The 15,289-nt window shown below is 29.9% G+C and overlaps 1 protein-coding gene across 2 annotated transcripts; it reads right to left on the bottom strand.

The window, feature by feature from the left end:
- LOC109349950 lies at window positions 1,865–4,846 on the bottom strand. Of its 2 annotated transcripts, none has more exons than XM_019591029.1 (3): window positions 4,734–4,846; window positions 4,511–4,677; window positions 1,865–3,273 (listed from the first exon to the last, which is right to left on the bottom strand). In XM_019591029.1, exons 2-3 carry the CDS (start codon window positions 4,631–4,633, stop codon window positions 2,032–2,034), a joined length of 1,365 nt encoding a protein of 454 aa, XP_019446574.1. In that variant the 5' UTR covers window positions 4,634–4,677; window positions 4,734–4,846; the 3' UTR covers window positions 1,865–2,031. The 2 variants fall into 2 exon arrangements, with proteins under 2 accessions (XP_019446574.1, XP_019446573.1); XM_019591028.1 differs by having other exon boundaries at window positions 4,511–4,700; window positions 4,752–4,846.

The raw sequence follows: 15,289 nt of genomic DNA, 5'->3' as shown, positions 1-15,289 counted from the left end.
GATGTTGTGTTCGTTTTATGCTCTTGTCCGTCACCATTCACCCGGAAATATATGTTCAATTAGGGGAAGGGCATTAGTCTAGCTATCTTTCGATAATAGATAGGGTCTGAATTAAATAAGAGAAACATAAAGATGGAGTTGAACTATGCTTCTTACATTTTTTACAGAGATTTTAAATGTAGCCTAAGCAGTGAGCTATTAATATATTTGAATTATCAGTCCAAAATAGGATAATATCAAATAAATCATACATAAATCAGAGTTTAGAAGGTTTTCATAGCATGTCTTAAGACAACACTCAAGCCTTGGTAATTACTTTAGTTATATAAAATAGCTAAGCATTTAAATAAGAGAAAAAATGTATGCACTAACCGTATGAGAATTATGTATAATGTCAAATAAACATTCATTTTCAATCATCATTAACTCTTCACAAAAATGAAATGAATGGTGATAGTGAATGACGTAGTTACTATGTATGAATTTTTACATTAACAATGTACCACTATTTAAATAGTAATAGAAATGTAAAGAATGAGAGAGAGATTTATCCTTGCTTATACTTAATCAAGCTTCACTTTGACATTTTCTCAGTTTAGACACCCTATCTCTAAAAGTAGTCAAAATTCAAATTAATTGCAATGGCTGTTCAAATTAAAAGCCTAAGATGGAAGAGAAAAATAGAACTACAGGACCATTCCTATCATGGGCCCTAGGTGGATGCCCTTTAGGCCTTACCCCAAGGTTGGGCCTACTCTCAATCATTGATATCTATGTCCAATTCTTCATACATAGTGAAGAGTTTTTCAATATGAAAGAGGGCTTTTCTAAACTCGAACATTAGAGGATTCTTTTCACACTTAACATCTTTACTCTCTAACATTGTTTTCTCAAATATATTTTTCACATCTAACCTTATCAACCTCTAACACTCATATTACAAGAGATTTCTTTTGTGTTATTCTCACTAGGTTTTATACTGTTGGGAGGGAGAACCACAAACTTCGAAATGAATTAGTTCCTTACAAAAAAAGTGAGGAGATACCATTGATAGTTCCAAAAAATCATGGGTACAACATCTTTAATATGCAATGAGATCCTAACAATGACATCTACAAAATTGGATGATTTCTCTTTAAATGGCACAAAATTGTATCCTAGCATATGACTATATGACATCTCTATGAATGAAGATCTTTTGTCCTGGCCTGTGTCCACATTTATGACCAGTGTCTTGGACAAATTTCCCATTTAGTCAAAAATGAAAAATTGTTTATTGAAGGTTGCATCTTGTCTTTAATACAGTGGCTCAAGCATCGTTAGTGAGGTTTTAAATTGCGGATCATATATAATCACAGTATCGATGAAAGGATGATGCAGCCACATCAAAATGGATTGTGGCTGCGATGAACTATAACAAACCACAACTATTTCAAAAATCAATCTTCAATGACAACAAATTTCACATTGCAATGGTCACAGTTTAAAACCACAGCCATTACTCTTGGAATACTTTATAATTTCCCATATTAGTGATATGGTAGCTATCAATTCTAAATTGAAGCTTCACAAATTTCCATCTCAATAATAAAAAATACTAAAGCAAAAGCTAAGAACATTGCTATGGTTGTCATTATGATAATCACCATTCCATGGGCATATTCATTTTCAAAAGTCAAAACCATCCTCATCATTAGCTATTTATGATAATCACCATCATTAGATAATTATAATCTCTGTCTAACTGCTAATTATGTTACATAAAAAGGATAAGGGTACATATGCTAAAAAATGTACAACTATTTCTAACCAAACTTAGCAAGAATTGCAGAATATAGAAATTATGCAAAACTTACTCTTTTTGAGGACCATATTGACTTCAAAAACAAGACCCCTATCATTTTGTTAGAACTCCCAATCTTCAATTCCTATGATTCAGTTAAGCAATTCAGCAGAAAACTAAAAACCAATGCTAAATTCTAACAACTGTGTGAAGTGTGAACAAGAAGCCACTATGTGAGTCTTCATAGGTTAGTTGACACCAGGTTGAATCATTGAGAAGAAAGACCAATTGTTGGAGGATCCTCTCTCTTTCCCTGCAACTTTCTCATTAGCCCACCAGTCGGTAACTATACCGGGACCATGAGAGTCCACCCCGTCTGCATTATCAAAATTGAATTCTTTAGAAGAAGAAAGGGTTAAGGACTGAAACTTTTCATGAACTGTTGCCTCATCTCCACCCGAAGTGGCTTGCTGGGTCACATCGTTCCGAATTTCGGTGACAAGTTGTTTGTCATGACAAACATTTTCTCTTGAATTTTCTTCTCTGCCTGATGTTGCTGTGCCGTTCTTTACTTTTGACAAGACATTAGTCCATGAAGATGATGCTGGTTTGCTATCCACAAATCTCAAAACTTTTTGTGCAGATAGTTCGAATGAGACCCCATGATTTATACTAGTCTCATTCGGGTGATTATTGCGTGCATGTGGTGACACTTTTATCTCAGAAATCCAGTGATTTTGATGAAAGCCAGCTTGAGTTGTAGACCTTACAGCATCTGGGGTTATAGACCCGGAACCTTGATTTGACTTCTGGTTTTCATAAGCAGACAGTTTGTCTAAGTTAAGAAGCTTCGTAGTATCAACCGTGGTAAATTCACAATCGGGTAAAGGGGAGGAGGTGCCGGAAGCTGAGATGCAAGATCTTGGTGATATAAGTTGACCAAGTGGGCTTCCAGGGTGAAACTGATAAGACTGGAAGTCATAGTGAGATATTTGGAACCTCTGAAAGGTGTCACCGTGTTTATTGTTAGGGTCAAGTAGCTGAGCAAATGGGACTTCGGGTGAAGAAGGTGTAGTCAAATGGACAGACTCAGGAGGCGGAGTGAAAGGAGCGGTTGATGGCTCAGTGGTGAACGCTGAGAAAACCGGTGGTGAAACAAGTTGTGTTTCGTGTGCATAAGGGCCAATGGCAAAGATTGAGGCAGGGCCACTCGGAGAGTACATGCTGGCCGATACAGAAGTTAGAGATAGTATACCAACTGGTGATTGTGCAACCGAAGGAGGTTCTGATTGAAAGAGAGATGCCGGAGATGAAGGTGGTGCTACAAAGGGGAGTGTTATAGTAGGTGCTTGGGTTGAACTAACAGCGGCAGCAGAATGTGATCCAGGAGGTGTAGGTTCTGGTACAAGGATAGCATGACCAATTCGCTTTCGGTTTTTGTGATATCCAAAACAACCAGATATATTCAACCAGCCTCCCCATTTTTTCTTCTGTAAGCAATAGTAAGTGACTTAAGTTTCATTCATGTAAGACAATATAACCTATAAGTATTTCTTCATACATCAGAACTACCAATCATCTACACAATATGAAATATAGCTTAATCCTTAATTTTACTATTGAAATTTAATAATAAGAACACCAATTCTTGCAAGAGTTAATGAAAAAACTCAGGAAATTAAGGAGTCGATTCATTGTTATACATGACAGTAGTCAAGAAAAATACACTACTAAGCCATAGTCTATGGCAATAATAAGATAGAAATATCAACTTTTCCATTTTACTCTGTAAGTAAAAGATCAAGACATGTATGAGGAGTCTAGTCCAATCTTCCCCTAGTAATTAAGCTTTTATATTCATTAATCTGATTATAAGAAAATTACAATTTCCTTATTAATTTTACTTAACTGTGTGCATATGCAAATTACTTTCCAGTGAGACTCTTCCTCTAAAGAGATGATTTACATAAAGAAGAAGAAACTATTTCCATTTTATGACTAGTAACAAAACAATGAAAAAGACTGATACCAAATTAAAGCAAAAACAGTGGCCAAACTTATGAGTTCCAACGTCACAAGTTTTCTTAATAAGGAAGCCCAAGACTATGCACAGGAAAATCCTCACATTGTTTAATATAATTTTCAAACAGTTGTCATTCTTTTTAAAATGAAAAGTTAGTCTTTTTTGTGTAAAGAATATCCTCTCAGCCACTAAGGAACTAATAACGGTTCAAGGAGTGTGGCGGCTCCTTTCACTAAGTGTAGCTCTCATGAATCAAAATCAAAACTACGACCTTTTGGTTTTTCTGGAAATCTAGCGGCCTTACACCGTTATACAAACATCTTGCTTTTAAAGTTGTCTACTTTAATTTGTTCTATCAGCAAACACACAGGTAAAAGAATTAACAAATTATAACAAAAACAAGAGGAAAAAAATAAAAAAGAAAGAAAAAGATCTCTTCTTTTTGCTCCCAAAAGAGACCAATTATTAGAATTCAACCAAAAAGTGCCTCGTTCAAAACAAAAATAGAATCCATAACAAAAACCTGAATCTCAGAGAAGCATCAACATGATCTATCAGCATCCTCATATAACACCAAATCAATAACAACTTGTTGAGCAGAAAATATCATTTTTATCATGTTCACAAAACATATGTAAAAACAAAAACACTCAAATTCATTATAACAGGACTAATAAAAGTAATAACAACAATAATATATATACCTGGAGAGTGGGTTGAGAAACACGATCCTGAGAAGATTCTATGACAAAAGCAGCAGCGTTTATAGTATCCATAGTGTTATTAACACCTCTGCCATATTCTCCATTAACTCCTCTTCCTATCATATCTAAAAGTATTTGTCTTTATTTCAAAGATCAAATTTTTCTCATGAAAAATGGTGTACTGGTAGATTTCACAACAAGATTGAGTAGCAGAGTGTTGGGAATGAAAAGTGGAAAAGATGAAATCTGAGTTTTGGGTTTATGTGTTGAGAAAAGAAGAGTGTGGTGTGGCGTGAAGAAAGAGGAGAAGTTGGAGTATAACGCTGTTTCAGACTCAGTGAAGGTCAAACACGGCAATGAATTGTTCCTCACGTGTGTATTATTATTATTGTCTTTTCTTTATGCTTTATAATGAACCTTCCTTTTTCCTATAAATAATAATAATAATAATAACACTTCCTTGATAATACTAGTATGGTTAATTATTTACTTATCGGTGTTTAAGTGAAAATGTATAAATATTAAATTTAAAAGTAGAAATCTCTAATTCATCAAAAGGTGTAGAAATTTTGATATTGACATTACTCTTTTCACTTTTTTTATCAATTAGTTTAACATTTTAAATGAAAGTATATAAAATATTTTTTGCATCAAATGCATATAGATTAACTTGCGAAAATTCTAGAAGTCTTTAATTCAACTTTTTGAGAGTACAATTATATTAAAAAATTCTTGGTAGAATGGATATTTTTGCCAAACAAAACTTACTCATTCAAGCTTGTTATAAAAAATATGTTAAAGTAGTTAAATCATGGCCTTAAGGTAGTTAAATGCAAACCCCAAAAGAAAAAAAGAGATTATTTTAAGTATGGCAAGAAAAAGGAGATAATTCTTAAAATGACGGCAAGGACATTTATGCTATTACAAACAAACAAAAAAAATCACGCAGGAACTAACTACATCCTCAATATTATTTTAAATAAAATAAGAATATTTTTACTCTATTATTTATTGTAATATTTTTATTTTTTAAGTTTTATCTTAAATAAGAACACTTCTTGTTGAGAAAAAATATCTTTTATATGTTATGATATACTTTATCTATTTTATGCATTTTATTTATTTTTTAATTTGCTATGTTGTAATCTCTATTATATTTTAAAATTATCTTTAATTAGTTCATGCAGTATTTTATTTTGTTTATTCGTGTCCACATAATTTATTTTTATATTTTACAAAAAAATTATTTTTAATTATAATGTATTCAAAATAAATTATAGTGATTTTTAATTAATAAATAAGTAATTAATCTTAACATTTTGTTTTATTTATTATAAAATATAAAAGTGTTGAATATATTATAAGACTTGAATAAGAATAAGATAATGTTTGTTATTATTAAAAAAGTAGACGTTATTTATATTTTATATAGAATGATAATAAATTATAAAATAATACATGAGATTTAAATAAAAATATAAAAATTATTTGCTAGTGCCCATGCTGTAAATGACATTACAAAGAGAGTGTTGAAATTTTTACCTTTCTACTTTAATGACATAAGCATATGCTGCGGAAGACATGACGATCTGTACTTTCCAGATTGTCTGAATGAAATATAGAAAATGAAATTTTGCACATATCAATATGTTGTTTTATGTTTATCAAAAAAATGTGATTGATAATGATAAACACGTTAATATATGTGTTTTTTATATCTTTCATTTATTTGATTTTTTTCTTTTTATTTGTTAGCTGCAAACTAAGTCTATAATATTTTATATGAAAAAATTGTTGAAATAAAATGAGTTCAAATTAGCTTGGGAATAAAAAAAATACTAATTAAATCATGCAAATAAACTTAAATAACAAGGTCATACTATTAAAGATATCGAATGAGTTTAATATTTATACTTATCAATATATACTATTTGGAATGTAATAATAATTAATATACAAATGATAAATAATTTATTGATAGTACAAATTTTTGCATATACTATACTCATTTTAGATAATAATGCTAATTTGTTTTGATGAACGATCCTTTGAAATCATCATATGACCACTTAAATTAAAATATATTAATGTCAAATACTTAACTATGTGACTGAATAATATATTTAAGATTTATACAACATATAAACTATGAAGAAAAATATATATTAATAGTTTATAAATTTGATATATTATTATTATATCATTCAGGTAAATAAATCAATAATAAATAATACAATAAATATATATAAATCTTTACCCACGATATATAAATATTACAATTATAAAGATATACACGACAGTAAAAAATAGAAATTAAATGTGGATCAATAGATCATGACAGTGCTAGTAGACATGCTACACATATGGATTGGAAAAGCTTTACAATTAATCGATGAGAAATAGGACTTCAGACGAAAAGACTTTACTATTAATCCAAAAAAATGAGAAATAGATGAAATGGCTTTGCCCAGTTAAAAAAAGGTAGAACGTTTATGAAACTTAAAAGACCATAAAGTCAATATGAAAAAGAGTGAATAGAAAAATCTTGTGACACGTATTATTTGTAAATATAATAGTAAAAAGATATAAAAATAGATGATTGACATTAATAAATTACAAAAACGATTGAAAGGTTCAGAACTTCAGATCTGGTTGGTGGTATGAAATGAGAGGAGTAGTTGGTCACTTTAGTAGCAGTGGTGCACGTGTACTTAGTCATTTCTGGACGAGTGGAATCCAATACGAGAGGTCAATATTAAAATATTAAAATCTAGACTATCAAACATTTATTTAGCCAATTGGTTTTAAGGAGTGTTGTGAGAAGGGGAACTGCGTGGACGGTCCTACTGACTCGTCTAATTGGATTTAAAAATAGTTCTAGTTTATAATCTTAATTGAATGAGAGTTGAATCACTTTGAATTAGGAAAATTCTGGTATGATTGTGGTCTAATATTCTGTTTTACTATAACTTAAAAAGAGAAAAATATTATTATTTAATATAATTATACATAACTGTTAATTATACAATGTTTTACATTAATATATATAACTATACATTTATAAATAAAAATTATTAATTATGTATGAAATATCATACCAGATAATTTAACTGTTTAAACCAATTAAACCTAATATGGAACTTCTTCCGATTTAACGTCCAACTAGAATTTCACAACATAGTTTTAAAACCAACCTTAATATGATATCAAATTAAAAATAAACTTTACTTCTTTTGATTATTGTGGATAAAAAGATGTTTTTTAACTGAAGTAGATATTTCCGAGATAATGGAATGCATGCACTTTTTTTTTTGTAGTTGATAATGAATAAAATTAACCATTTTCTCAAGGCTTAAAAGACACTCATCAATCACATAACCCTTTACCTGATCTAATAATTTTTTATAGAAAGGATTGATATGATGAGAATTCTCATATTATCTATCTCATTTTTCTAGCGAAGCTACTTCTCTTTGTTTACAAATTGATTTTAAGAAGATGAATGTACGACGACACCTTTCTTGCTCACTTACAACACCATCCCACTGACCAACCTATGGGTCCCACAGCCAAGTATACCCCAAAATCAAAAGTCCTTCTTTTTACCAGCCAGCCACTACTTTCAAATAGAAACTTGCACGAATGGTCCTTCCTTCACTTACCCCCTAATCCTCCTTTTTCATTATTAGTATTATGATGATGATATAGTAGTTTATAGTATGGGATAATATTATTAATTCTTTCTCTCTGAAATTCATACCCAAAAGACTAGAGTATGGGCCAACCTCAAATGTTTTCTTTCTCTACTTATCCCTATCACCCTTTTCTAAACCATGATTTACTTGAAATGGGCTACAGATTCCACCTTTTTATTATTCATATTTTAGTTATTTATCACCCCGAACAAATCTGGTGTCCCATAAATTATATCACTACATGTATTATTGACTTGTAATTGTTTAAAAATATATATTTAAATTTAAAATTTAATAATTATCTTTTTTCTGATCAATCATAATAAAAACATAGTATATGCAATATACAACTTATGAGATATCATATGTGCACCTACTATAAGGTTGATTTTTTCTTTATTGTTGAACTACCTTGTTTTTAAAATGCCAAGCATCAAACAACTCTCTGAGATTTTGGAACCCGCCAAACTGCCAGAACACCCCAATAATTTCATCTTCGTAAAAGGTTTAGAGTAAGGATGAGCTGGGATTTTTTTTACAATAAGGAAGATCGATTAAAGGTATGTTTGTGAGTCAGATTTTGAAAAGAAACGAAGAAAAATAAAGGTTTGAGGGACGTTTGCATAGTGACAATTTCGGTGCACACCAAGGGTTCATGTTTATCCACGCTTCCACACTAGAACTTGATAAAGCAAAAAAATAAAAGCATCATAGTAAATTTATGTATATGTAAAAGTTATAATTAGGAGATCCCATCCCTCATATAGGTGTGTTAATCATTTCTTCGAGGGATTAGTCTATCACTCATCCAATGGAGGATATGAAAATCAATAAAAAGGAGCAACTTTTTATGTCGAAAAGGTAAAAAAAAGTTTGATTATTTCAAAAAGAATACATTTTATAAGTTGATGCAAAAAAAAAAAACCAATTATTTTTACAATTTAAATGAAAGAAATCATTTTAAAATATTTTATCTTTTATTCTTTCACCATTAATCCAAACAACTAGGGAACAAAAACAAGAGATAAGATACATCTTTTTATGTAATATGGATGGAGTTAAAGTTGAGAAACAAACATGACTCGTGAACAATGAATTATTTACCTAAACTCTGTGCAAGACAATCATGGCCTTAAAGTAGTTAAATACAAACCCCACCTACCAAACTATACTCAAGTTTAGACTTCACAAAAACAAAACTACGTGCTGCTTCAGGAATTATAGATTTGTTTAAGAAACTGTGGGCACACTGCTAGGATCTTAACCTATAATTATTGTTGTTTTGGCTTCCGAAAACAATCATAATTGATATTATTATTCCACGTGTAAATGCAGTTCATGTGGTGCAATACAGTTTCAAGTTTCAACTGTGTTTCTTTCTTGTGAAGATTTTTTTTATGTAATCAAAGAAAGTATTTTTAAAAGACTAGTAGGGGTACTCCATAACAAGGTGATAACCACCCCTCTTCATAAGATTATCCTTAGTAGAGAACTTATGTCGTAACATTTGCCAATTAAAGGCCAATAATTTAGTGAGGGCTTTTACTTTCCTTGTTAAATTTTTTTGGACCTCCATCATTCACCGGAGAAACATTTTCTAGAAGGATGAAAAACAACCAAGAATATGAAGACTTTGTAGAAAAGATTCTAGAAGGATCTACTACACACCGATCATCAACCATTCCTTTAACAAGAGCAATGTAGCCCAACATTGCAAAAAAAAAAAAAACCTCCATAAGCTCCTCTTCCCAATAAAAAAACCTATTGTCAAGTCAAAGTTCAAGACCAATTAGCTTCATTTAATCTATAGACATAGCATAATAGAAGGAAAGGTAGCCATAAAGCACTAATTAGCACTAATTACCCCATCATATGTACTCCTATAATAGCATATTATTCCCACATCCGACTTTCTTTGTAATCCAATAGAAAAATCAGTCCTGGTAGCCACCATATCTCCTGGTAATGGGCACGGGCGGGTGTGTGTAGTGTTTTCTCGTTCCCAAACTCATAATATTTGCGGGTACTCAACGCGTTTTTAATTCTAATTATATATTTGTATATTTTGTAATAATTAATATGTAAAAATAATTATTATATAAATAATATGATAAATTTATAATCATAGTCAAATGAGTATAATTTATTATGAAATAATAATAATGTATATGATATATAATCCTAGAATAATAATAAAAAACTATAATATATATTAAAATTTTAATTAAAAACTAAATTTATAAATTTGCTGGTTCCTACAAGACGGATATCATAGAACTCGTTCTCACACATAAACTATTATTACGTATGATATGTCCTCCTATAATAACATATTATTACCATATCAGATTTTCTTTGTAATCCATGAGAAAATGGGAGTGGGCGCAGGTAGTACTTTCCCGTTCTCAAATCCACAATATTTGCGGGTACTCAACAATTTTTTAATTCTAATTATAAATTTTGTAATAATTAATATGTAAAAAGAATTATTACATGAATAATATGATAAATTTATGATCATAGTCAAATAAGTATAACTTATTATGAAGTAATAATAATGTATATGACATATAATCTTAAAATAATAATAAAAAATTATAATATATATTAAAACTTTAATTAAAAACTAAATTTATAAATTTGCTGATTCTTACAAGGGGATATCATAAAATTTGTTCTAACACATAAGTTATTATTAGGGGTATCTATTGTGGGTATATCCACGGGTACGTACGAGTTGAGTATCATAAAATTCGTTCCTACCTATAAGATTAATTAAAAGAGTTCAAATTAAACTTTAATTTCTAAATCTTCCTCTTCTTTCTTTTTATACATCTGCTCCCATTTCATCCAAGCAATCTTCCTTTGTATATCACTTTCACCACATGGAAGTATTATTTGAATATTAACAAATAGTCTTCAAAACTCATTTTGGCAGCCTAAAGAATGATAAATAATAAATTGACAAACTATTAGCAAGAGATTTATGAGGGTAGTTACGTTCTTTCGTCCCAAAAATAGGTGCTTCCTTTTCCTTAGTGCTAGTTTTTCTTCAACAAATCAATGACCGACTGCGAGCACAACATAGTTTATCTGTTGATGGTAATATTTGAAAAATAGTTCACTTCAAAGTCAACCTTTTTACGTGCAAAAGCTAACTGTAAATTACTTAATCGGTTTTGTAATTTTAAGAATTTATATCAAATACAATAAAATAATTATATAAGTGATTTATTTTCATGCTCTTATTGCGTCCAATTTGAATGTTAAGAAAAACTTGGATGTTATAGTGTAGCATAGTGATCTGGTGATCCTATGAAACATGTCAATTCATTATGTAAATGCGCCCCATTGTTTGATAAAGGGAATAAAGCTTTTCAATCTTGATTGCGAAAAGAAACTTTTTCCCCTCTTTCCTCCAAATTTCTGAGATGCTTTTTGCATATTTGTTGCTATAATTTTGGGAGGAAATTCAAATCAGTGGGGTTGGAATAATAATATTAATAAAAGTCATGGATTCCTTTTTCCTTGTACTTGTATGCCATAGCCACTGAACTAACAATTAGATTGATGACTTTTGAGGTAATAATAAATATGGGTTCGGATAGTTATAGAGAGCAATATTTATACACTATCAGTATAAAGATTTATATATAATCAGTTTATTTATATTTTTTTAAAGAGTCAATAATGATTAAATATAAATAATGAATTATGTAGTATATAAAACTTATACATTATCGATAAATATTTTTCTTGATAGGGTAGTAGCAATTTATTAGTGAAATATCACATTTATTGTTTATTATGGCAGTGTGATTGTGCTACTTGATATCCTTTACGACTCCGCCATTTTAGTTTGACTATGTTAATGCAAACAAAGTGATAGAAACCTGATTTTTCAGGCATTGACTAGAGCATATACCTAGTAGTCATATTATTCTTATATTTATGCACAAAACAAAAGATTAGTGCAAATCATGATAGAATCAAATCCTATCTTTGTAAATCGTTAATTCTATTCCTGGTATGGATGGACAGACAAAAATAATGTATTATTTAACAGTAACTCGATATTATACTCTACTTTATCTACATTCTTCTATTTACTTTTTTATAAGTAGTAGTTAGATGAAGGATTTAATAAAAGAATTTTGTGAGTGTGGCTCTCTTATTACTACTCTAGTCAGACCTGCAATAATGTTAGGCTGTTAAAGGCACACTAGTTTAGCAGCCCTTATTCTTATCATTATTAATATTAATATTATTATTATTATTATTATTATTATTCGTGGGCCATAGTCTAGATCATGAACACTGCTATGTAAAGTTATCATATGGAAGCAATTTTGTAGTTTTAGAACACAATAATTAAGTTTGTAGACCTGTGACAGTTCAAGCACAATTTGCGAGTCAAAACTAATTGAAAGTAAACATTTTTCATCTGAGTGATATATTCAAAAACATGTTCGGTTCATGGGAAAATGGATTTTAACTGAGGAGGAGGGAACGAAGTAAAGAAGAATGAAAATATTAATTGTTCATTTTTTTCAAAAATTTGAAGGAAATGAAAGGAGGAGTAACATTTAGTATTTTAGTATCCATATATTGTTTATCAAGAGATTTTAACTTTCTATTATCTTTTTTTCTCTTTTTCCAATCAAAATTTAAATCAAACGAAAATTTTAATTAAAATCATGCCCCTCTCCCTTCTAGTTACCTCTAAAAATAAAATGACAAATCCAACATTTTAATTTTTCTGCATGGGTCCCACAATGACATGTGACAATTATTTTCATTCTACAGAAATACACAGAGAATTCTAGCTACAAAGTTCTTTAACTCTCGGCATTATCTTTTTTATCTTCTAAAGTGTCATTCTTCATATGGTAAAAGCTCCTTAAATATGTAAAATAGTATTAAGGATAAATATGCCAAAAACCCACTTTAAACGAACTTCAAGTATATTATTGGATAACAAAGCACGTTTCACATATTACACATTTTACATAGGATTTAATATGTGTACATTGACAGTGTAAGTGATTTTTACACTGTCAGCAAATCTCCACCATTCATTTATTTGTTAATATTGACTTTCAAACAAAACTATTACAAATCAATGATAGATGATATGCTGACAGTGTAAAAAACTTTACACTATCAGTGCATAAATTTTAAACTTTTTTACATATTTTATACATGTTAAATTACTTTTGACACATTTAACACATATTTAGTTTACACTATAAATAATGCTTTTCATGTTATGATCAATTCAATGGGAAAAATTCACAATATTCATTTTATGTTTCCGCATTATTTTCACAATATGGTATCAGAGCCATATCTTTATATGGTTTTGATCACCATTGCGAATTCTTTAAAATAATTATTATCTTTCTCTTCCAAGATTCAACAATGAATCATCGTCAACAATTTAACATGAATCAGAGAAGTTTGTGAAGAGATAAAAAGTTTCTAGAAGAAAGGCAAGAAAGAGCAACCCAGTTACCCTTCTATCGTTTCATGACAACTGTCATATTCTTATTCAGAAGTAGCATTGTTATTGGTAGTTCTACTTCTTGATGTTGCAGTCTCAGAATATGCCACAAGAACAACTCATTCCTTAGAAAGAAAGATAGAAAGAAAAAGATGCAGCAAGTCTAAAGAGAAGTCATGGAAAGAATCACAAACACTATCAACAACAACAAGATCAACAAGATCAACAAGATCAAGAACAACAACAAGATCAAGTGATAGGGAAAATTCAATCACGTTAGGATCAAGATTCCGATCCATTACATTGTCATGATATCAAATCAAATCATCAAGTTGTAGTCGTTGTCATTTATCCTCTAGTTTGAGGGAGCTATTGGAGAACAAAGCTACCATGGCACATTTTACGTATTTTATACACTTTACACATTTTACACATTTAATACATGTTGAATTATTTTTGAACATGTGTTTAATAATTTGTTAGCTAGTTAGTTTATACTATAAATAAGGTTTTTCATGCCTTGATCAATTTAATGAGAAAAAATCACAATATTTATTTTATAGTTTCACATTATTTTCGTAGTATATATCTCCATGGATCTGCCGCATGTCCGTGTTGCTGACAAAAATTGAAGCAACGATATCATCAGTGTGACAATTCTCCAATTTTCTAGCTGAAACAAAAGTTGCATAGAAATTAACCAGATTTTAAGCAAAGGGTCAGAATTATCAGAATAGACCTAGTGTAGGAGATTTTTAGAAAAAAAGTTCCAGTAAGGGTCAAAATTAGAATAGACCTACTCAAGATTTACCAAACTTTATTATTCCCCTTTGTCTCTATTTCATCTACATGATTAGTAAAGAGAAAAAAGAGACAGCAGACTATCTACATCACTAAGATATAGTAGTTCATATATCCTTTAATGAATGAGTATAATATTTATTCAGTAGTATTAGTATAAAGATTTATTATATTCAGTACATCATTTACTAATCATTTTTATTAATTTTTGAAGAGTCAATAATGATCAAACATAGAATGATGAAATAACAATGTATAAAATTTATATAATATTGATACATACATTTTTTTTTGGCAAAATGTAATATAGATCGTTGGAAAATTGATAAAGTTATCGGATACAATCATACAATAAGCCACCACAAGTAAAAATATGCATACATAAGAGCTGCTGCATGTGGCAGCAACATTGTACACATATCTACTATCTTCTTCTTTTTTTCTTTTTATAAGAATGGGATGGTGTTAATATAATAGGCATCTTTATTTATTGACACCTATATGTTGAAAGGGGTAATTGTATCATTTTGAAAATTTCAAGAGTGGTTTGAAATTTAAAATTTTATACATGTATAGTTTACGAATGAGAGTCCTCTTTAGTAATGACCCTTTACACATGCACATTAGAGAATCTAGATTGTGGGTTTTTATTACCACACATCTCTCCACTAATCAAACTCTTCTCTCTCTTCTATTGTGCCTGAAACTCATCTCTACCCACCTCTCTCTTCTTTCTTCATCTCAAACCCATCTCTCTTCTATACAAACAAAGCTAGTTAT

This window comes from Lupinus angustifolius, chromosome LG06 (assembly GCF_001865875.1).
Source record: "Lupinus angustifolius cultivar Tanjil chromosome LG06, LupAngTanjil_v1.0, whole genome shotgun sequence".
In the NCBI taxonomy this organism is placed as follows: Eukaryota; Viridiplantae; Streptophyta; class Magnoliopsida; order Fabales; family Fabaceae; genus Lupinus; species Lupinus angustifolius.
This window is presented reverse-complemented; position numbering and strand designations above follow the sequence as displayed.

Excerpts from the sequence above, each read along its gene's own strand:
- LOC109349950 (XM_019591029.1), bottom strand. The coding sequence starts at position 4,633 with ATGATAGGAAGAGGAGTTAATGGAGAATATGGCAGAGGTGTTAATAAC. Across the intron at positions 3,274-4,510 it reads TTTCTCAACCCACTCTCCAG|AAGAAAAAATGGGGAGGCTG; the intron begins GTATATATATTA and ends TATTGCTTACAG.